The 23,675-nt window shown below is 51.3% G+C and overlaps 1 protein-coding gene across 8 annotated transcripts in view; it reads right to left on the reverse strand.

Annotated features, from left to right (window-relative positions):
• The window catches only part of TRPM1 (transient receptor potential cation channel subfamily M member 1), a 128,107-nt gene that overhangs the window by 64,238 nt on the left and 40,194 nt on the right, over positions 1-23,675 (reverse strand). For 7 of the 8 annotated variants that reach the window (XM_070053538.1, XM_070053537.1, XM_070053535.1 and 4 more), the window contains 4 exons: positions 10,211-10,290; positions 3,369-3,564; positions 1,578-1,791; positions 869-993 (listed from right to left, as the gene is read on the reverse strand). In XM_070053538.1, the coding sequence (XP_069909639.1) occupies positions 869-993; positions 1,578-1,791; positions 3,369-3,564; positions 10,211-10,290 (615 nt within the window). The remainder of the gene's footprint in view (positions 1-868; positions 994-1,577; positions 1,792-3,368; positions 3,565-10,210; positions 10,291-23,675) is intronic. The other variant, XM_070053539.1, reaches the window with a different exon arrangement.

The raw sequence follows: 23,675 nt of genomic DNA on the forward strand, positions 1-23,675 counted from the left end.
CAGGGGAGCAAGTGGACTCTGTCTGAGGGAGGTGGGAAGTGGAATTGAAAGATAAAGCTTGTTTGGGTGCAAGGGATTTCGAAATTGATGCCTCGTTTTTTCACAGTGCATTTTCCACGAGCATTCTGAAAGCTCCTCATAGATAATGACTTCATTTAGAGCTATTCTCACTTCTCCATCTTTCCTATTAAAGGCCCTTTCCCCCAGTTGCTATGTTAAAATGTACAAAAACATATTTAGAAAATGACAACTCAGGAATCTCACTCTTGGATTTTATCACAGAGCATTGAAACTCGTGGTAATGCAGAATCCTATACACTTGTGTCTATGACAACTTTTTTTGTGATAGAAAAATGGTAGATAACTCAGATGGCCTCAATGCATAACTGGTTAAGCAGCCGGTGGTATAGCTATACCATGGGAAGCCGCTCAGCAGTGGGAAGGAAGGGACATCAATACACATGACAACTTGGACAAATGTGCAGAGGCTCATGTGGCGTGGAAACAGCCAGTCCCTGAAGGTCATACACACTGAGTGATCCTGTTGATATATTATTTTGCCATGATAAAACTGTAGAGATGTGAGGCAGATTGGTGGCTGCTGAGGGTCAGAGGAAATTAGCCATAGTTATGAAAGGGCACGGGAGGGAGCCTTGTGTTGATGGAGGTGTCCTGCCCTTGACTGCATGGATGTCCACATCCCAGCTGTGATATCCTACTGTCACTATGTAAGATGGTATCGTTCCGGGAACAGGTGAAGGGGATATGGGGGCTCTCTTCATTGCTTCTTACTTCTGCACGCGATTCTACAATGATCTCAAAATAAAGACTTTCATTTGAACAGAGTTTCTTTAGAGAAAACACTTACATCCTTTCCAACCAGGTCTTCCTTATTCTCCACCATGCCCCAGGGAGCGATTCCTATGGCACAAACCCGGCCTCTGGATTTGGAGGAGTGGTCTTTCAAGGCATCCCCCACGTGGCTGATGACACCTGCGAGCAGCCAGGAGTCTTATTTTAGGACTCCACTTCCCGTCATGCCCATCACACCACACTCATGTATCCCTTCTGGAAGAGGGATAAGACGCATCCACCTTCATCATGAAAAGAAGTTCCCTAAAAGCCTGAGTTCATAACAGTCCAGACTCCCGCCTTAGCGCCTTAAAAGGGGAAAACAAAAACAGAAATCAGAGCAGAGACTTCCTTTTCAAGCTTTCATGACCTTGAGATGGAAGTCACCGAGGCCGCTCTGGGGGTCCCTGGCTGCATTCGGCTGGAGTTGAGAATCAGACTGCCCGGCACGATCCTTACCCTCTCCTTGCCTCAGTTTCCTCTCCCAACAACAGGGAAAGGATTGTCAAGAGGGTCAGTGAAGATGATGTCACGCAGGGCTCAGAGACTGCCCTGTGACAGGTGACCCAGCGCTGTTTGTTGTCATCACTGGTGTTATTATACTTGCTGTTTGAACAACATGAATCACACTCTAAAACAAATTACTGAAAAAACATCTCACTTCGCTGTAGGGTCAGGAGTTCTGAGTGTGTCCGTTCCCAGTGAGGGCAGGGGTCTGCTCTTACCGGTGCTGACGCCCCCCGTGAAGATCCAGGCCCCCGTGGTCATGGCTGCCTTGATCAGGCCTTTCCCGAAGACCAGCTTCAGCTTGGGCTGCATCTCAAAGTTCTGCAGGCCTCCATGCACGGATATTAAGAGCTTGGGGAGTTCCAGCTGCCAGTCTTTCACCATGAGATGAAGCAGAGCATCCGGTTTGGTGTCGTAGGATACCCGGATGTACTGCAAAGCAATGGGCGATGCTCAGCGCCTGTTCTTGGTTTTGCTTCTTGTGGCAAAGGGAAGAGGGGCTTTCACTAAGGTCCAAGCAGGAACTATCTGCCCTCTCCCTCGGTGTCCTGAGGCCCTCTGGGTAAGACTTAGGCCAACGGACTACAGGGAAATAGAGGAAGATTTAGCAAATAAAAATACAGGACGCCCAGTGCAATGGTCAGAAGGCATTCCCCAAAATTTGCATGTTGAAGCTGAATCACTAATGCATGTGGATTAAGACGTGGACCTCTGAGCAGGCATTAGGCCATGAAGGCCCAAATCAATGGGATTAGTGCCCTAAAAAAAGAGGCCCATGGAAGCCTGCTACATACAAATGCAACAAGAAGGCATCATCTATGAGCAGGAGGCTGCCCTCACCAGACGCCAGCTCTGCCGGGGCCTTGATCCTGGACTTCCAGGTTCTAGAACTGTAAGCAATACAATTTCTGTTCATAAATTACCCACGCTAAGTGTGTAGTTACAGCAGTCAAGTAGACAAAGACACCAGGAAACTGACTTTTAGATGAACAATGACAAGCTAAATTTTAGTACAATATTTTTACTAAATGCAGTAAGTCACATGTTTGAGACATACTTGTACTAAAACAATCTTCCATTATTTGTCTGAAATTCAGACATAATGAGGTGTCCTGTATTTCGTCTGGCAATCCTAACCTTAGAGATATCAACTCCAAAGTTGGCTCAGCTGGAGCAATGGCCTGAGAAGTTGGACAAGGTTGTTGATGAGTGAGTGGGGAAGAGAATCATGGGCCCAGAACTGGACTTGGCCTTCTCCCTAATCAACAGAGACTAATGTTCACAGGGCTTGGCCCCTGTGCATCGCTCCCCTGTGTCCATGCCATTGGGGTGGGGGGGTGCCATTCCGGATGACGATATATTGTGGCATTTGGAGTACAACAGAATTTTATTTTAGCGGTGACATTGGGCCAATTAAATAAACTACCAACATGGTCGGATGGGTGTGTGGGCGTATTCTTCAGAAGCAGCTGAAAGGGATCCCAGCGCTGAAGCCTCCCCTCTCTGGCAGGCTCACCAGGAAGGCCACTCCCTGTCTACATGCAACTGTGGGAGACCTTCATGCTTTTCAGGCCAGCTGAGTACAAGCCCAGGGACTCTGTGGACAGACTCCAGGGGAAAATACAAGAGAATTTCAACACATCTAACAGGGGTTGCATGGTCACATTTATTTTTTTAAAAAAAGGAATTTCTCTCTTATCACTGGAGATGGAGCAATGGGATGATAGCTAGGTTGTAAGGCTGGACTACAGCATCGTTTGCAGGTTTTGAGCTTTGGTACGGATTTTCGGGATACTATGTATGTTTTACAGTGGAGGCCAGTATCCAAATTCCATGACTCAAAAGCCATGCGCACAGATAGATAAATCTCTTGGATTTACAATGAAATATCTAGGAAGACCGAGCACAACTTTGAAGAAGGTCTAGGTATCTGCAGGCTGGGGGACTGTGCCCTGGTGAAGTCTGAGATCCCCACAACGCTGTGTCCAAATACCCTTCTCACTTCTCACCATGGCTTTGTTGGAGTATCCGCCACCCTGGAATTCCAGAATTCCATAGGAATCTGTTGGGTAGCTCTGGGTGTGCTTGCTGACAGCCCACTTCTCGGGCTGAGTCTCCACCTGTTTGTGCTCCTCTCCATTTTTGCTGGGTGTTGCGCCTGGCAGAGGGGGGATATGCTGGTTGATGAGCTGTCCACAGCAACACCTGGAAACAAAGGCAAAGCACGTCTCTCTGGAACGTTTCCTCCTTCCCCACCATCAGCACCAAGAGTACGCTCAACAGGTGAGTTGGGTTCAAACAGGGGCTTACTCACAAACACCTTAGCTACCCAATGTCAGTAGGGACAGAAATGCCCCTTAGGATGGCCTTTCTCAAGGCCAGTCTGTTTATGTCCAGTCTATTTACAATGCACTGGATAGTCGCCCTTCTATACCCAACACATCTGAACTCTTTTCAATGTCTTGGCAATATCACTATGACATCCATTACTGAACACCCTCTGACGAAGTAATCGTATACTCAGAATGTACTGCTGCCCTCCCAGGAGTGGTCAGGACTGTCGAACTCCTCCAAAACTCCTTTACCAAGCAGCATTAAAAGTGTATTTTAAATCTGCTCGAGCCGCTGGCCCACTGGGCCATACCCTAAGCAGCTTCAACGATCTTGTTTGCACGGTGCCTCCCCCGGAACCTGGCCAGCCTCTCCTGCTCTCATGGAGGTCTCTCTCTCTGGTTTTCCCTGCGCACGGTCCTTGGTCTCGTGCCAGCTCCCTCTCCTAGCAGGCCTAGGGTTTCATTTGTCACCCAGTCACTTTTGGCTGCCACACTTTTGAGGGGGTTGGGTCCAGCCAACACTTGAAACATCTGCTGGGAAGAACAGCAGTAGCCTGGAGCAATGTCTTGGTGCAGATGGGATCCAGGGCCCAGTGACATGGGAGAGCTGGGGGAGGGGGTGTCTGTTGCTGCCCCAGAGGACCTGCGTGGGTGGTCATGCACACCAGCAAGTTGCGGGGGGCGGAGCTGGAGAATGAGAGAGCTGCGGGCGGAATTGGCTTGGGGCTAAAGGGGATACTTGTACTCAGGCAAAGGTGAGTGAGTATGTGCGTGTGTGTGGCAGATGCGTGTGCAAGTGTGTAGGGGCCTTGCCAGGGGCTGGCTGTGCCTCCATTCTCTTTCCATTTCTGGCTACTTTTTGGTTTTCTTTCTCTCCCTCCCCCAACCCTTTCCTTGCTCCCTCTACCCATCTTTAAAAAAAATCTTTATAAAGACAAAGCTTTATTGAGGTATAATTCACATACCACAGAACTGACCCGTTTTCAGTGTACCATTTGATGGTTTTTAGCATTGACATGTACAATCATCACTATAATCGATTTTAGAACGCTTTTTGGGCTGACATTAACAGTAGTGGGTTAACCTGCTGCTTACAACTTCGAGTCCTTGCTGTTCTGTTTCCCATCCAGCCCCCTGCTAACGAGTCTGGGAGAGCAGCAGTGATAGTCCAGGTACCTGGGCCCCGACACCCCCCTCGGAGACCTGGATGAAGTTCCAGGCTTCAGGCTTCAGCCTGGCCCAGCCAGGAGAGTGAACCAGGGAACAGAAGACCCCCCCTACCACCACCTTTCAAAGTAATTTTAAAAACTCAAATTGGTAAAAAAAATTTTTTTAGAACACTTTCATCACCAGAAAAGAAATTTTACACACTTGGTCTCAGCCTCCTATCGCCCATCTACATGTGCATTAACCAGCCATCAGCGACCACAAATCCACTTCTGTCTCTTGGATCTCCCTGCTCTAGATATCTCACACGAAAGGAGTCCTTCACCGTGGTCTTTCGTGACCGGCTTCCTTCATTGGCTGCATTTTCAGGGTTCATCCATGCTGCAGCACACGTCAGTACGTCCTTCTCTCTTACAGCGGAATAACATCCCAGTATATAGATGGATAAACATCCATCCGTCATTTCACGCACATTTGGGTTGTTTGCACCTTTTGGCTACCATGAGCGTCGCTGTTATGAATATTTGTGGAGTGGAAGTTTGTATACAGACGTGTGTTTTCATCTCTCTTGGGTCTACACCTAGGAGTGGAACTGCTGTGTCATGTGGTTACTCTGCGTTTCATCAGCTGAGTAACCACAGGACGGGTTTCCAGGGTGACTGTGCTGGGGACACTCCCACCGCAGAGAAGGAGCTTCTGATTTCTCCAGGGCCTCTCGGACACTCGTCATTACCTCACATCTTGATTCTAATCACCCGCCTGGATGTGAAGTGGCAGTTTCGATTTACATGTCCTTGTGTTTGTTGACTATTTGTATAAATTCCTTGGATAAATGCCTATTTAAAAACCTTTGCCCATGTTAAAGCCTGAGTTATCTTTCTTTTCCTTTTGGAATAGTGAGAGTTCTTTGATGTTCTGGGTCCAAGCCCCTTATCAGATGCATGATTTGTAAATCTTTTCTCTCAGTTCTCTTTTTACTTTCTTAATGGTCCCTTGAAACACAAATATGTTTAATTTTGATAAAGTCCAAATCATTTTTTTTCTTTTGTTGCTCATGTTTTTGGTGTTATATCTCAGAATCATTTGATAAATCTCAGGTCATGAAAACTTATTCCTATGTTTTCATCTAAGAGTTTTATAGTTTTAACTCTTAAATGTAGGTGTTCAGTCCACTTCGAGTTAATTTTCACAGGTAGTGTAAAAATGGTCCAAACACACTTGTTCCAGCACCATTTGTTGAAAGCTGATTCTCTCCTCCCTGAACGGTGTTTCACCCTCCCCTCAAATCAATTTGTGATGTATATGTGGGTTTCTTTCTGGACTGTCAATTCTATTCCATTGGTCTGTGTACCTATCCTATGGCAGTATCATAGGGCTTTGGTTTCTGTAGCTTTATATTAAGTTTTAAAAATCAGGAAATAGAAGTCCTCTTACCTTTTTTTTTTTTTTTTAATTTTGCAGAGTTGTTTTGGCTGTTCTGGATTCCTTGTGAAATTTTAGAATCAGTTTGTCAATTTATGCAAAAAAGTCAGCTGGGATTCTGATAGGGACTGAGCTGAACCATTTTGAGAGTACCGCATATGAGCAATTTCTTCTAGAAACATAGGAACTTTCCCAATTATTGTCATTCCTTTCTTTCAACAGTGTTTGTAGTTTTCAGGGGGCATATTTTGCACTTATTTTAAGTTTATTCCTAAATATATTGTCCTTTTTCGTATTATTGTATATAGCATCACTGCGCTAGTTTCATTTCATATGGTCTATTGTAAGTGTATGGAAATACACTTGATCTTTGTGTCTTGATCTCCTATGCCACAACCTTGCTGGACTCATCTATTAGTTCTAGTTTTTTTTCTTTATTGGTGGATTCTCTATATACAAGATTAGTCATCTGCAGAGACAGCTTTACTTTCATCCAATCTGGATGTTTGTCACCTTTTTTTCTTGCCTGATTGCCCCAGGCAGAACCTCCATCACAATGCTGAAAAGAAACAGGGAGAGCAGACATCTTTGTCTTACCCCTGATAGTAGGAGAAGCAGCCAATCTTTTGCCATTGAGAATAATGTTAGCTGTAGGCTTTTCATAGACCTTACTAGGTTGAGGGAGTTCTTTTCTATTCCTAGTGGTCTAAGTGGTTTTTATTATTATTATTATTATTATCACAAAGTGTATTGGGTTTCATCAAATGCTTTTTCTTTGTCTATTGAGATGACCAAGTGAATTTTGGTTTTATTCTATTGATACGATGCATTACATGAATTGTTTTTCTGATGTAAACTAACCTTGCACCCCTAGGATAAATCCCATTTGGTTATAGTGTATAATTCTTTTTCTATGTTGCTAGCGTTCAGAATTTCTACATCCTTATTTATAAAATATATTGATCTGTAATTCTCCTTTCTGGTAACACTCTAGTCTGGATTTGCTATCAATGTAATATTTTTTTTAATTTTTTATTTTTTGACAGGCAGAGTGGACAGTGAGAGAGAGAGACAGAGAGAAAGGTCTTCCTTTGCCGTTGGTTCACCCTCCAATGGCCGCCGCGCTGATCCGATGGCAGGAGCCAGGTACTTCTCCTGGTCTCCCATGGGGTGCAGGGCCCAAGCACTTGGGCCATCCTCCACTGCCCTCCCGGGCCACAGCAGAGAGCTGGCCTGGAAGAGGGGCAACAGGGACAGAATCCGGCACCCTGACCGGGACTAGAACCCCATGTGCCGGCGCCACTAGGCGGAGGATTAGCCTATTGAGCCGCGGCACTGGCCTTCAATGTAATATTGTTCCAATTTCAGTATCTGTGCGAGCACTATCAACGTAACGTTGCCCTCACAAAGCGTGGTGGGAAGCGCTCCTCGCTCAGCTCCTTTGGGAAGCGTCTGTAGATCACTGGTGTGAATTCTGCTTTGAATGTGTCTTAGAACTTGGCAGAGAAGCCACCAGGAGTGACAAATAGTTTTTTGATTACTAATACTATTTCTTAACTTCTTATAAATTTATTCAGGTTGTGTATGTTTTTAATATTTTATTTATTTGACAGGTAGAGTTACAGACAGTGAGAGGGAGAGACAGAGAGAAAGGTCCTCCATCCGCTGGTTCACTCCCCAAATGGCAACAACTGCCGGAGTTGCGCCAATCCAAAGCCAGGAGCCAGGAGCTTCCTCCAGGTCTCCCATGTGGGTGCAGGGGCCCAAGGACTTGGGCCATCTTCTACTGCTTTCTTAAGCCATCAACAGAGAGCTGGATAGGAAGAGGAGCAGCCGGGACTAGAACTGGCGCCCATATGGGATGCCGGTGCTGCAGCTGGAGGATTAAACTCCTGTGCCATAGCAACAGCTCCCAGATTGTGTATTTTTTAAAGACTTATTTTATGGGGCCTTGGCCATGGTTCACTTGGTTAATCCTCCGCCTGCAGCACCGGCATCCCATGTGGGCACTGGGTTCTAGTCCCGGTTGCTCCTCTTCCAGTCCAGCTCTCTGCTGTGGCCCGGGAGTGCAGTGGAGGATGGCCCAAGTGCTTGGGCCCTGCACCCACATGGGAGACCAGGAGGAAGCACCTGGCTCCTGGCTTCGGATCAGTGCAGCGTGCTGGCCATAGCGGCCATTTGGGGGGTGAACCAACAGAAGGAAGGTCTTTCTCTCTGTTTCTCTCTCTCTAACTCTGCCTCTCTAATAAATTTTTTAAGAAAGACTTATTTTATATATTTAAAAGGCAGAGTTACACAGAAAGGGGGAAAAGAAAAGAAAAGAAAAGAAAAGAAAAGAAAAGAAAAGAAAAGAAAAGAAAAAGGAGAGGAGAGGAGAGGAGAGGAGAAGAGAAGAGAAGAGAAGAGAAAAGAGAAGAGAAGAGAAGAGAAGAGAAGAGAAGAGAAAAGAGAAAAGAAAAGAAAAGAAAAGAAAAGAAAAGAAAAGAAAAGAAAAGAAAAGAAAAGAAAAAGAAAGATATCATACATCTACTGTTTCACTCTCCAAATGGCTGCTATGGCTAGGGCTGGGCCAGGCCAAAGCCAGGAGCCTGGACCTCCATCCAGGTCTCCCAAGTGGGTGGCAGGGGACCAAGGACTTGAGTATCCTCTGTTACTTTGCAGGAGCATCAGCAGGGAGCGGAGACAGAAGTAGAGCAGCTGGGACTCCATCTGGCTGGCGCCCATATGGGACGCCGGTGTCACAGGCAGGCAGGGGCTTAACCTGCTTGCATCATGGCCTGGCCCCTTGCACTGTGTATTTGTTCTTGAATCCTTTTGTTAGTTTGTGTCTTTCTAGGAACTTTCCCATTCATCTAAGCTTGTTGGTGTACAAACTATAGTTTCTTGTATATTTTATACTATTTCTATAAGACTGGAAGTGATGCCCCCTTTTTCATTTCTGATTCTGGTCATTGAGTTTTCTCCCATTTTTCTTCATCAGATAAAGATTTGTTGCCTGGTTGATCTTTCCCCGGATCATCTTTCCCTTTCATTGACTTTCTCTGTTCTATTCTTTTTCATTTATTTCCGTTTCCATCATTAACTTCCTTCTAGCTGCTTTAGATGGAGTTTCTCCTCCTTCTTCCAGTGTCTTGGAATAGAGGGTTAGGTTAATTATTTAAGATATTTCTTTCTTTCTGATATGGCATTTTTCAAGTATAAATTTTCCTTTCAGGGGCTGGCCTTGTGGAATAGCCGGTACAGCCACTGCCTGCAGCGCCATCATCCCTCATAAGCACCAGTTCAACCCCTGGCTGCTCCACTTCTGATCCAGCTCCCTGCTAAGAGTCTGCACACATGAAGTCCACGAAGATGTTGGGTGAACGTATCAATAAATCAATCAGCCTCAAGGTTCTTTCCCCTCGGTGATGCCAACTTTCAGCCGGGTTTACTTCCAGTCGCTCACGTGACTTTAGAAGGCTCTCTGTTGTATTTTCATACAGGGGATTGAATAGCTGCAGTTTTGTGCACACGTCAAGCCCTTTAAGGAGGCTGTATCGGGTCACCTAGGCTGAGATCTTGCCTGTGGTGCAGAGTCTAAATTCATTATGAGAGTCTGTGGAGGAGGCCTGGCTGGTAGATATCCTGGAAATCCAACCACAGCTCTCAGCATCACCATCACACTCAGGCTAAGAGCTTGCCGTGGGTGCATCTGCTTATGAGGGTCACATCTGGGTGAGTGGCAGACGAACCTCTTTTCCAGGGCTCCTGGCATCTTCCCAGAGGAGCCCAGTTAGTCCCGGTTAATGAGTCACAAGAGGAAGACTCTGGCCGCCCCCCCTTGGCTCTGCTCCTCCCATCCCCCACAAACACTAGAGGACCTGTTGCCAGGCAACGGGTACACAAGCACTGGTTTGGAGAATGTCTTCATTTTGAGGCTTCCAGCTTACCTGTTAGGGTCTTTTGTGCTGGGAATTACAAAGATACATTCCCGTTTGCAAAAGGTTTTCTCTATCCAAGCTTTCTGGCCCTGGAAGAGAAAGAAACAGAAATCAGGCTGATCTTTCCCAAGCTGCCACCCGAATTCATGATTTCGCTTGTAGAAAATGCGCATGATTTGGAGGTACGCATTTATGGTTCCCATTTGGTGACTCCTAATTCACCCTCTGGACAACAGGCACTGAGGGGGCGGGGCAGCTTGAGGAGGCCCCCAGGGCAGAGGTAGGCAGCAAGACAAGTCCCTGTGGAGGCCCCAGTCCTGGCTGGACGGCACGTGGCAGCCTGCCCCTGCAAGCTTCCTCCTAGGGGTCATCATGTTCTAGGTACCAGGAACACCCTCACCAAAGCAGGGGCCCCAGGCCCAGAAGGGGAAGTGACCGGCTGCATGAGAAGTGGCCTGTGGCTCTCGCCGCCCAGAATTGAGGGAGCCAGCAGGCAATGAGGGGACAGAGCCCTTCCAGAGCAGGCCAGGTCCTACGCTGGCACAGCTCATGGGAGGGGGGGAAGCCGAAGTCTGCCTTGCTGGGGAGTCTGTCCTGCCCTCCGTCTCCCCACGGTCTGGCTCACTGTGCACCTGCAGTGCTGGGCATGGGTGACGTGTGCAGTTATGTGATGAGTTTGGGTGTATTGGAGTATGTGTCATGCATGTATGGTGTGTGAGTATAAAGTATGTGGCGGGAGTGCATGTGAATGTATGTGTGTGGTGTATGTGTCCATGCTGCATGTGTTATGTTTGATGTGAGCATTTGCTATGTGTCATGGATGTATAGTGTGTGAGTAGAGAGTATGTAGTGAGAGTGTGTGTGCAGTATGTGTGTGTGGTATGTGTGTCTGTGTTACATGTGTATGTGTTGATGTGAGCAGGTGGTATGTTTCATGTATGTATGGTGTGTGAGTGTAAGGTGTGTGATGGGAGTGCATGTGAATGGGTGTGTGGGGTGTGTGTGTATGGTATGTATGTCTGTGGTACATGTGCCATGTGTTGATGTGAGCACGTGGTATGTGTCATGTATGTATGGTGTGTGTATAGTGGGAATATGTGTGAATAGGTGTGTGGGGTGTATATGTGAGGGTGTGTGTGTGTATGTCTGTGGTGCATGTGCCATATGTTGATGTGAGCATGTGGTATGTGTCATGTATGTGTAGTGTGTGAGTATAGGGTGCGTGGCGGGAGTGCGTGTGAATGGGTGTGTGTGCAGTGCGTGTGTGTGTGTCTGTGGTGCATGTTTCATGTGTCAGTGTGAGCACGTGGTGTGTGCCATGTATGTTGCATGGGCATGATGGATGATGTGTAGTGTATGTGCCTGTATGTGCCTGTGGCACTGAGTGCCTGTCTCTGGCAGGCACTGGGAAACCAGGCAACTTAGCCTGTGAAAAACAGATCTCAGAGAAGGGAGGGAGAGTCCTGGCCCCTTTCCCACAGTCTCCACGTGGGGCACCACGGCGTGACCTATGACCATGGTGTGACCGGGGTGCTCCCCCACCCACCCTGTGCAACTCCCTTGTCTCTGACGGTTTCCCCTCAGAGGGCTGCAGTGATGGCCCAGTGTCACCGGCGCTCTACTCAAGGAGAGCCTCAAGTCCCGGATAAGAGGAAGTACTTCCTGGGGAGGGCTCCCCTGATTGACAGCTAGGTGAACACAGCGACACAGAGCAAAGGAGCTGCAGCTTCCAGCTCGTGCACTTAAAATTACCTAAGATTTCCCACATCGCCCTGAGCTCTGGCCCCTGCCCCAGAGCCAGAGACAGGACACCGGGGACAGCAAGCCCAGCCTTTCTGGGCCATCCCAGAGCCGTTCATCACTTAGCTTCCTTTGTGAATAATGGGAGTGATTGCAATCCAAAGCCTTCCCCAGGGGCCCTCATAAAGCAACATCGCACACTATTCTCTCCAAACAGTTCGGGGCTGGCCGGCAGACTGCACGGCTGGCTGCCCAGAGCGTCGCGTTTGTGCTAATGAGAGGCGAGCAGGCAGCCGCGGCTCCCAGGAGAAGGCACAGAGCAGCCTCCGAAGCCGCCTGCCCCAGCCCTTCGGACCTGCAAGGCTGGAACAATCCGGTGCAAAACAGCAAGGCCGAGCGCTGCCTGTCTGGGGAGCAATGAGCCTTCCCCTTTGCCTTTCATGCCTCACTTCCCGGAGACGCTGGGCGAGCACACGCATGCCTCTTTTTAACCACAGGGGTCACGGTATTTGCACTGGATGCCAACTAAAGACAACAAGACTGAACTCCCCTGAGTAGCTTACTTTTTCACAGAAGACACGGAACAGCAATTCTGAGACTGCTTTCTCGGGATCCTGGGACTGAACAAATAAATCAAGGCACTAAGGAGAACTGGAGCTGCGTTTCTCGCTGTTGGAGCAGGGAGTGGGGAAGGGTAGAAGGAACCCGGTAGCACCGAAGTGAAAGTTACCAGTGTGAGCTCAGGGTCTGTAATGCACCGGGATGGATATAGCCACAGACGCGGCTGCAAGTGCGATCCCTCTCTAAACCAGCACACACGGACGCCAGGCACGCACCTGTAGTTAGAAATACTGCATTCGCTTTCTATCGCTTAGCCTAACAAACTGCCCCCCCAAACTTGGCGGCTTGCAACAGCTCCTATTTATTATCTCACAACTTCTGTGGATCAGAGATGTACGCGGCTTAGCTGGGTGCTTCTGAAGTGGGGGGTCTCTCACGAGGACTCCCGCACACCATGTGTGGGGGCTGGGGAGGATCCATCGCCAAATTCCCGTGCTGTCCTTAGGCCTCGTCCGTCCCTTGCCACATGAGCCTCTCCACACAGCAGCACCCACTTCAGAAGCTGAACTCCACTGGGGGAGCAAACGCTAGAGGACATGCAAGACAGAGCAGGGTCTCCACGCAGCCTGGCATCTGCATCACCTCGCCTTCTTTAACCCCTGGCAGTGAATCCCTCCTCCCCGCACTCCATGGGGGGAGGGCTACAGAAACCATGACAATCAGGAGTCAATCTGCCCACCACCCCACCCACACACCGGCAGGTCCGTGCACACACGCGGTCCCCACGGAAAGGGCCGAGCCCCAGTGCCACCTCACCGCAGTGAGCAAACCTAGTGCCCAGACACTGCTTTCTAAATGCCATTCTCCACTGAAAGCAGCCAGAGCTTCTAGCAGAAATGACTCAGTTCAGGGCTGGGGCAGGGAAGTTCAAGAAGAGCCCGGGACATTTTGTGCCAGCAAACTAGGAAGTATTTACTTTTAACACGGGAACACGCCAAAAGAACACAGAAGCCAGTGCGGAGGGCTCCTACTGGCTTGTCTGGGATTATCTGAGCACGCAAATGAATGGTTGCCATCAAGGATGAGAACTCTTACTTATTAAGGACCTGAGTCCACAGTGGCACAAATACAGGCATAAATAAATACACAGGCAGATGGAGAAGCACTTTCTTCCCGCGGAAAGTCCCCTGATCCATGTAGAAGGAACGATGGACTCAGAGGAATCCGAGAATCACCGTCTGGCTGTCATCAAAAATCTTGGATGAACGCGGAAAGTAGTGAGTGACAGGGCACTTCCGTCATCTCAAAACATCACCCACAGCCGTTTATGAGAATTCCTGACCTGACCGGACAGTGGGGAAATTCGGTGAGCGCCACCTAACACAAAGTGTGCACCCCTGGAATGGAACCCCCGTTCCCACCAGGCTCCTGATGAAAGACTCCGAGAACAAATGCTAACCCGAATCTGGCGGGGAGGAAGCATGGGGCAACCCGAACGGAGACGCAGCCTAGAAAACACCAGACCCGGCCCTTCCAGGACACCAAGCCCACCGAGGCAAGGAAAGGCTAGGAACTCCCAAGGAAGAGGCAAGACCCCGCACGGCTGCCTCCCTCCCTAGGCCCTGCCCTCCCCTCCAGGCCCCGCCCCCACTCCAAACTAGACCCGCCCACCCTTTCTAGGCTCCACCCCTATCCATCTCTGGGCCTGGCCTTCTCAGCTCCACCCCTTGCTTCCCCTCTTTACCCTGCCCTCTAGGCCCCATCTTTCCCCTCCCTAGACCCCGCCCATCGCTAGCTGGCTCCACCCTCTCTAGGCCCCGCCCCACTGTAGCTGGACCCTCCCCCTGGGCCCCGCCCGCCCCTCTAGGCTCCACCCCATCCGTCTCTGGGCCTGGCTTCTCAGCTCCACCCCTTGCTGTCTCTCCTTACCCCGCCCCTTCAGGCCCCGCCTCCTTTGTGCCTTCCGTCCCCTCCAGGAAGGACGAGGTGAAAGCTGGGCCAGTCCAGTGTGGGAAGTCAGAGAGCAGAGCGCAACCCCATGCTGCCCGGCTCGGGCCGCATTCTTAGGAGGGGAAGCGCCGCCCGTGCTACAGGACTTGGCCGGGCGGCGGCCGAAGCAGCTTGGGCTCACCTTTAGGACTGGTGTGTCCTGCCAGGGGCGCACCTGGACGCTCCGGTCGCGGGGCTGGCCCCCCCCCCCCGGCCCTCGTCGTGCCTGGAGAAGGAGGGCTTTCCAGGGCGCGTGCCAGCCTCTGCGCGGCGGCCTCATCAGCGTGAAAACACCGCAGGTGACCGCACACCTTCCCCAGGAGACACAGTGCTTAGCTTTGGAAGTGACCTTTAGGCTTTTAGAGCTAAGGTCGGACAGCAGTTCAGGGCTGCCCATCAGGAATGTTCTGGAGCCTAGGGGGATTAAACAGAGGGGTAATGGCCACTCTTCCTGCGGCCTGTTACGGAGGCCAGAGGCATGGATCATGCCCTCATTTCAGGAAGGCCCCGGACTGCTCATCTCACCCCAACCCCACACCTCCCCCCTCCCTCCTCCCCACAAAAGGCAGGGAGCAGCGGCAGCGTCCAGGGCTCGCTCTGTGTAATCTGGGCCCTCCGGAATTCCTGGCAGAGAGGCCCTGTTGGTGTTGTTTGGTGACTACACAAACGAACGTCGGCAATGCCTGGCTCGCCCCTCACCAGCACGGCGGGCGGCAGCCTCCCCTCTGCAGTCCACACACATCCGGAAGGGTGCGTGTCCAGACAGGAGCAAACCGAGGTGACCCAAGGGGCGTGCCCACTCCTGGCACTGCTCAGAGCAAAGGTGCCGGGTGGCGGCCCCGAGTCAGACACTCCTCCCACGCAGAGTGCTGCCAAGGTTGCAACAAAGACACACAATCTTTGAGCCGAACCGCCTGACTCCTCATAGATCCGTCATGGGTCCAGCGTGACAGTGACCACCCCAGGGGAGACCTTGTTACAGCAAAGCAAGAACCGAGAACAGGTGGTGGTGGGGTGTGGGGTCCCATGGCTCGGTCACAGAGCCTTCCGAGTCCCCACACTGCCTGGATACTACCCAACTTGTGTGAAATACGCATCCTCCAGCCATCAGAAATGGCTGCTTTGATGTCAAATCCACACTGCCGGCGCCCACTGGGAATTCTGGGTGCAGGGCCGGTGAGGTCCTCCTGGGGCCACCATGCCGCCAGGTCCTCTGAGCTGCGATTTACTCATCTCTGAAATGGAAATGACCCCCTGTGGCTTTGCGCCTCCGCTGGGATCACATTTTGCATAGTACTTGGAAGGGACTGGGTTTAATCCTGGTTGCTCCTACACGACACCTCTGCCAAGGACCACCATCCCTGGGGGGAGGGGTCTCAGGGAGACCTTGGGAAGAAAATCACAGAGTGGCTGGCGCTGTGGCGCAGTGGGTTAACGCCCTGGCCTGAAGCGCCAGCACCCCATATGGGCACCGGTTCGAGTCCCGGCTGCTCCACTTCTGATCCAGTTCTCTGCTATGGCCTGGGAAAGCAGTAGAAGATGGCCCAAATCCTTGGGCCCCTGCACCCACGTGGGAGACCTGGAAGAAGCTCCTGGTTCCTGGCTTTGGATTGGCGCAGCTCCAGCCGTTGCGGACATCTGGGGAGTGAATCAGCGGATGGAAGACCTCCCTCTCTCTGTGTAACTCTGACTTTCAAATAAACAAACAATTTTTTTTAAAAAGTCATAGAGAGCACTGGAAACTACTGCACCACCTCGGTAACTATGATTTAAACGCTTATGTACTTATTTTAAAAACTTGAAAAGCAGAGTGAGCAGAGAGAGAGAGAGAGAGAGAGAATCTTCCTTGTACCTGCTCAGTCCCAAAATGCCTGCAACAGCCAGGGCTGGCCCAGGCCAAAGCCAGGAGCCAGGAGCTCCATCCAGGTCCCCCGTGTGGTGGCAGGGGCCCAAGTAGTTGGGCCATCAGCCGTTGCCTTCCCAGGTTGCACTAGCAGGGAGCTGGATTGGAAATGAAGTAGCTGGGACTACTTGGGGTCACCCCAAGAAGGCCAGGGAGGGCACAGTGACAAGGACGGGGTGCTGGGTAGGCTGCAGAGCCCGCGTGTGGCAGTGGGAGACGCCGAGGGAAGTGGTTCTGAACTCAGGAGCTGGCTCACCGCTGGGCGGGCGAGTCTGTTTACTAACTGACCATGTGTCTTGGGCCAAAATTAACAGCAAAGCCCGCAGTGAAATGAGGGAGGTGTGGCCCAGTTTAGCCAGGAGAAACCGCTCGTTTCAAGTGTATATTTAGAGCACATGACTCAAGCTCTCAGCCCACGGCTGCGTGTGGCCCACACGCGGGCTCGGCCTGACCCTCATAAAGTACAATTCACTGCCGATATTTAACCAAGAGCGAGATTACTACTCTCGGCTTTGCTTGAACTCCCTCTTGACGTGGAGCCGCCGGCTGGCACCCCTGCAAAACTGCACTTGGCTCTGGGTCCCTCACCTGCACCCATGGCCCCACGGGACCCGCCCTTGCCTGTCTCTGGGTCACCTGTGGGGCCCGCCTGGGGAGGCACCTGTGTTCTTGGAAATGCTCCATTGCAGAGGATCAGGTGAGTTCCCCCAACCAGAGCCCGGCACAGAGCCCCCATCTTTCATGTGCGCAAAGGATTCAAACCCACACTCCCCCGGCCCGCCCCCAGGAGGCCCTGGCCTGGGCACAACAGGTCATTTCCGGGTGACTTAGCTGAGCCTGCCTGCCCTGGCTGCTCTGGGTCCCTCTCAGGTCACGCACAGCCTCTGTCCCTATGACAGAGCGCACAGTGGGAGCACCCGACTGCCGCCAGCTCTGGGCCAGCCCCTCACACTGCTGAGCCCCTCCTGCAAACTGAGGGTGACAGCGCCCCTCACCCTCGGATCTGCAGGCTGTGGGCGAGTGTGAGACCCGCGTGACAGAGCTCCTGGGAGAACTTGGGGGACTTCAGTCCTGTGCCTCGCGTGGCAGGGCATGTCAGGGCGTGTCAGAAAGGTGTCACAGCCGAGCCTTCCCCTGGGCAAGGGGGTCCCTCTTTCACAGGCGTCCAGCCCCCTCCCGCCCGGGACCCCTGCCCCGGGCACTGGGAGACAGTCCTCCAGTCTGGAGTCCCACAGACAGAGCTAGACCTTTACAACGAAGGAAGTGACACTTTTCTATTTACTATATATTTTTTTTAAATTGAGATATAACCCACAAACCGTAAAATTTGCCTTTCAAAGTGTGTGGCTCAGTGGTTTTTATGACGTTGCTAAGCTGGTATAAACCTCACTTCTGAGTCCAGAATGTTTTTATCACCTCTGACGGTAGTCCCGCCCCATCCCTCTCCCACCCGTCTGCTTCCTGTCTCCTAGGCGGCTCACAGGGAAGGGGTGGCCTTTGGTGACTGGCTCCTTTCACCAGGTGTGATGTTTCTGGAATTCATCCCTGTTGAGCGCGGCACTATCTCATTCTCTGCCATGCTCAGGGACATTCCATTACGGGAACTCGTCCATCGATGGGTATTTGGGTTGTTTTCACTTTGGGGCTTTTGTGAACCGTGTTGTGACTGCTTTTTAAAGAGAATGCCCAACAAGGCTAGGAAGAAAGGAAGAGAATTTGTTAGCTATGGAATTTTGTGGTTGTGGTGGGGGATGCAGGTTTTGTCCATGTTGTATTTTTTTTCTAGAGAAAAACAAAGCTTTTTTAAGAGAAAAAAAAAAAAAAAGAGTACGCCCAGGGTCACCCAGCCAAGGTGAGGATGCGTCTGGGTCCCGCGTCTCCAGCCCTGGCCGGCTCCAAGGGCCAGCCTCGCGTCACACTCAGGCTATTTTTGCAGTGTCACTAATCTTTTTATTTCCAGTGCCACTGCCGGTTGCCCTTCCGCCTTCTCGGGTTCATGCATATTTAAGCTGCAATTGCAAATAATGGGATCATGATCCACGTCTCCAGTGCCAACAGTAGTTTAACGCAGAGCAACGAAAAGACCAGAAAAAGCAAGTCTACCGGAATTCAGGGAATCTTGTCAGAATTGCCTGGGTTTTACAGTGAAAACATGAGCACACATTTGTTTTGGGAGTTGCCATTGGATGCATCTCCAATCCTGTGAGATAATGTCTTACACCAAGGTGGCCCTGGCGGGATGCCAGGAGCACCTGTCATACTTGCAGCCTGCCAGGCTGACCTCCCCTGTAATGGGGCTGCTGACTTCTGGGTAGAATGCAAGGTGTTTTTAGTAGCTCTGGCCAAGTGCATACACAAGGTTCTCTCTGTCTCCATGGGTATTTGTTCCAGGACCCCTGCGGATACCCAAATGCACAGATGCTCAAGTACCTTACATAACATAGCATAGTACTGCTTAGAACCTGTCCACATCCTCCCATATACTGTAAATCATCCCTCGATGACTTAGGATACCCTTGGAAGTTCAATGCTATGTAAATAGTTGTGACACTGTATTGTTGAGGGAGTAATGACAAGGCAGGAAGGTCTATCCATGTTCAGTACAAATGCAATGATCCCAGGCCTAACTTCAGAGCACAGGAAGGGGACACAAGGTGACCAATGCTCCCCCAAGTGCAGGGGGAGCGCCCAAACCCCAGGACGTTGGGGGAAGCTGTGGGGTCTGCCCTCACCACGCTCCATTCCCTGGGATTCTGTGCAGTGTTCAAGTTTTGCTTTTGGGGACTTCATTGAAATTTGGCCTGTGGTTGGTTGAACCCACAGACCTGAAACCTGTGAATTCGGAGAACTGATTGTAGTCAATTAGGAGGAAAAAAAAATAAAACAAGAGTGCCACGAGCCCAACAATTAATCATACAGACCAGCCACACAGACAACAGTTGGCTTCCAGCTGCCAAGCCTTGGATATTTGCCCCTCACTTGATACCAAAGATGGGAAACCCACCCACCCCTGTACACACACACACACACACACACACACTGCCCATGTCCCACAGAGGCAGAGGGCTTGCGACCTCCTGGAATGAAGATCTTGTGGACAACACACAAGGCCACTTCTCTCTGACCCTTCGCAGGAGGAGACAAAACAAAAATGGGCCAGGTGCTGGAACAGGCAATGTTCTGGTCACCAGTGACGCACAAGGAACCCATGTGTGGTTCTGACTCCCGCTGAGGATGCTGTGCTGGCCCTAAAGAAAAGGGGGGCACTGTCACGGTGTGCCTGGGGGGCCTGGAGGGTGGTGGGGTACAAGGAGGAAGAGAGAGGGGAAGGCAGTGGAGGTCAACTTCTAGCCCCGGCGCTGACAGAGCCACCTGAGCAGAGAGCGCCTGCAAACAGGGGCCTGTGAGGGTGTCAGACCTCTCTGCTCCCCACTTCTAGGACAGCGCCAGGCAGGTGTTTCTGACACAGCTGTACCCTGCAGATGTGGGTACCCTGCTTCCCCCTCACAGGGTGGGGCCCTGAGGCCACCCCTGTTTTGGGGGATGCTGCTTTGGAGGGCAGCAGTGCCCAGGGTCATGTCTTACTGTAGCCGGGGGAGCCACTGGTTGCTGAGTGCTGTGCCAGCACCCACATCACCCTGCCAAGCTACTTCTCTTTCCAGTGCCAGAGGTCGTGCCTGAGGGTGCTCGGGCCAGGGCAGCCACCTGCCCAGGTCCTGGGTGGAGCCAGCCTTCCCCCGTCTCTGGCTCCTGGGGCCCTGCTCCTAGGTAGAACCTGGCAGAGAAACTTGCTTCTGAAAAGAGGTCCATAGATTCTACCCCTGGGTTGTTATTAAAAATGCAGGTATCAGGCAAGCTATGGAGTGGGGGAAATACCTGAATCACACATCTGATAAGGGAAGAACATTCAGAATCCACAGAGAACTCCTTTTTTTTTTTTTTTTTTTTTTTGGGACAGGCAGAGTTAGACAGTGAGAGAGAAAGACAGAGAGAAAAGTCTTCCTTCCGTTGGTTCACCCCCCAAAATGGTCACTATCGTCAGTGTGCTGCGCTGATCCAAAGCTAAGAGCCAAGGACCTGGGCCATCCTCCACTGCACTCCTGGGCCACAGCAGAGAGCTGGCCTGGAAGAGGAGCAACCGGGACAGAATCTGGCACCCCAATCGGGACTAGAACCCGGGGTGCTGGTGCTGCAGGCGGAGGATTAGCCTAGTGAGCCATGGTGCTGGCCTCCACAGAGAACTCTTACAACCCGAGAGGAACAGCACGCCGAGCGACCTGATGGAACAGCGGACAGCGGGGCGGACTTCAGTGCAGCAGTTAAGACGGGACCTGAGATACCCGCTCCAGGCTGCAGGGCCTGGGTTAGGTTCTGGCTCTGCTTCCCATTGCAGCTTCCTGCTAATCTGCATCCTGGGAGGCGGCAGGTGGTGACTCAGGTACTTGGGTCCCTGCCCCCCATTTGGAAAGATGCAGATTGGGGTTCAGGTTCCCAGCGTGGGGCCAGCCCTGGATGTTGCAGGCCCTTGGGAGTAAACCAGCAGGTCCTCCCTCTCCCTCTCCCCCTCCCCTTCCTCTCCCCCTCCCTCTCCCCTCCCTCCCACCGGTTACTGTGGCTACTCTGAAAACAGGATATCGAAGTGTTGACGAGGATGTAGAGAGCTAGGAAATTCATTAGTGGTGGAAGCCTAAAGTGGTGCAGGCACCGCAGAAAACAGTGGAGTTTCTCAAAAACGTCACAGAGTTCCCATCTAATCCAGCAATTCCACTCCTGAGAACATTCCCCGAAGAGGAAAGCAGAGTCGTGAAGAGCTGTTTGCACACCCACGTCCCTGGCAGCATTATTCACAATAGCCAGAAGGAGGAAGAAACCCAAGTGCCCATCAACAGATGAGTGGATACAGAAAAAATGCGTGATCGACTACAGTGGAATATTATTCCGCTTTGATAAGTAAGGAAATTCTGACGCGTGGCTGAACCGTGAAGACATTACGCTGAGTGGAGTGAGGCAGTAGGTAAAGACAGGCGCTGGATGGTTCCCCTTACCGCAGCTACTTAGAGGAGTCCAATGCCAAAGACAAAGTAGAACGTGGTTGTCAGGGGCTGGGGGACAGGGGAGGGACTGAGGGGCTAATGTTTCATGGGCACAGGGCTTCAGTTTTGCAAGAGGAAAAGAGCGTGGTTCACACACCCCCTTGCACGCTGAACCGGTGGTCCCTGCTCTTGCTCCTATTACAGAACCCCAGTGACTCTCAGCCGCCGTCCACTGCTGTCCCTGGCAGGTGGCAGGCCCTGGAGGCCTCCCTGTGGTTGCCAGCAGCTCCTCCTGTGTTTGGAACTAAGTGGGAGAGGGAGTTTGGGAATGGTGTATGGAAAGCTTCTCATTGCCGTCGTGTCGGCACGCCATTGTCAATCCTCAGAAACGCGCCCAGCGGGGCACCCAGGAACCCTGAGCCCACTGTGAAGGGCCTCCCTGCTGCACCACAGTGCAAGGTCATGAAGCAACATCAGCCTGTCTTTAAAATTTTGATAATGCTTTTCTAATGGACTTTTGGCATTGATTCCTGTTTTTTTAAATATGGCACTAAGTGTCCTTTATCTTAATTACCGCGTTTTCAGCATCATCCCACCTCACATTACCCTGGTCCCGCCCATCCCCCAAGAGAGCTCCTTAAGCCCAACTGCATCCCCGGCTGGGCACCTCCTGAGCCCCGGCCAGCAGATCCTCCTCTCCTGCCCTAGTGCCTGGGTGCCACCGCCGGCTCCACTCGCCTCCCAACAAGGAGCACCTGCGGTTCCCGCAGAGGCCAGGTGTGGAAGGCCCCCTGCTGAGGGCAGGCAGCTGAGCACAGGGTGTGCAGTGGAGCACAAACTCCAGGAGTCACAAGGGGGCTGGTTAAAATGCACATTCCTAGGCCTGCTTCTGAGTCCAGTGTCTGGAAGGAAGCCCAGAGATCTGAATTTTACAATTGTTTAAAATTTTTAATTGCAGCACAACACAAGTACATTTTAAAAAGTTCATGGAAATGGAATTAGAATTTCTTTGCGGGGGGCACTCTGGCGTAGCAGGTTAAGCTGCTGCCTGCAGCGCTGGCATCCCATATGGGTGCCAGTTCGAGTCCCAGCTGCTCCACTTCCTATCCAGCTCCCTGCTAATGTGCCTAGGAAAGCAGCAGAAGATGGTCCAAATGCTTAGGCCCCTGCACCTACATGGGAGAACCGGAAGAAGCTCCTGGCTCCTGATCAGCCCAGCTCCAGCCTTTGTGGCCATTTGGGGAATGAACCAGTGGATGGAAGATCTCTCTCTCTCTCTCTCTCTCTCTCTTTGCCTCTGCCTCTTTCTATCTCTGCCTTTCAAATAAATAAATAAAACTTGGAGCGGGGAGCAGTTTCTTTTGCAGCAAAACAATTTTTTGAAATCCATGCAAATTAGAAAGTCTTCAATACGCTCATGGGAAATGTGTCCTTTGAAATAACAGCATGGATTTCAAAAATGTCTTTCACAAAAAGAAACACCTCTTTCGTTGCATTTGGCCTCAAAGCCTTTGAAGTCCCGGCGTGTGTAGGCAGGACTCTCCTGTCTGGTCTCCTGAGTTCCTTTCACAAGGTTTAACCGTGACCCTCAGTGTTCCACCCCGCCCTGCTGCAGGGATTTGTCTGCTCTGAAGTTCTGCCTCCAGGTCAGCCTGTGGCCATGAAGACAGGCTGGCTGCCAGAAACTGCATTTACGGGAAGGCACCGCCAACCCCGGGGCAGCAGGCGCAGGACTGATGAGCTGTGTTGACGTAGGAGAATGTCTGGTCTTGCCATGGCCTTAGAGGGCACAGAGCAGGTGGGCTGGAGGCCAGAAGCAGGTGTGTGGGGGTGGGGGTGGAGCAAGGCCAGCAACAAGAGATGACCAGGGCACAGCAGATGGGGAGGCAGCAGGTGGCGACTGCTCTAGGCTGACATTAGCTTGTTTTCCCAAAGTCCTCTCTGGCATTCGAAGTGTACCCTTGCCCCCATGTGAATGGCAACTGAAGACACAATTTCTGGAAAACATTGAGATAAAGGCTAGTAGGTGCTGTCTACAGGAGCCTGGGAAAATGGCTCCTGTGTGAGATGCATGCCTGGAGAATGGACCAGTCCGCTTCTTGGCCCCTGGCTGCTCCTGTAATACTCCTGCTCTAACTCCCTGTCCCAGGGTGGCCTCCAGTGTTCCAGCTGGAAGGTGGTGCCACTGACCCCTTTGCTGTCATGTTGGCAGCGTCTCTGCTATTTTTTTCTCCGTCAAATTAAATTG

The sequence above is a fragment of the Oryctolagus cuniculus genome, chromosome 12 (genome assembly GCF_964237555.1).
Source record: "Oryctolagus cuniculus chromosome 12, mOryCun1.1, whole genome shotgun sequence".
Lineage (NCBI taxonomy): Eukaryota > Metazoa > Chordata > Mammalia > Lagomorpha > Leporidae > Oryctolagus > Oryctolagus cuniculus.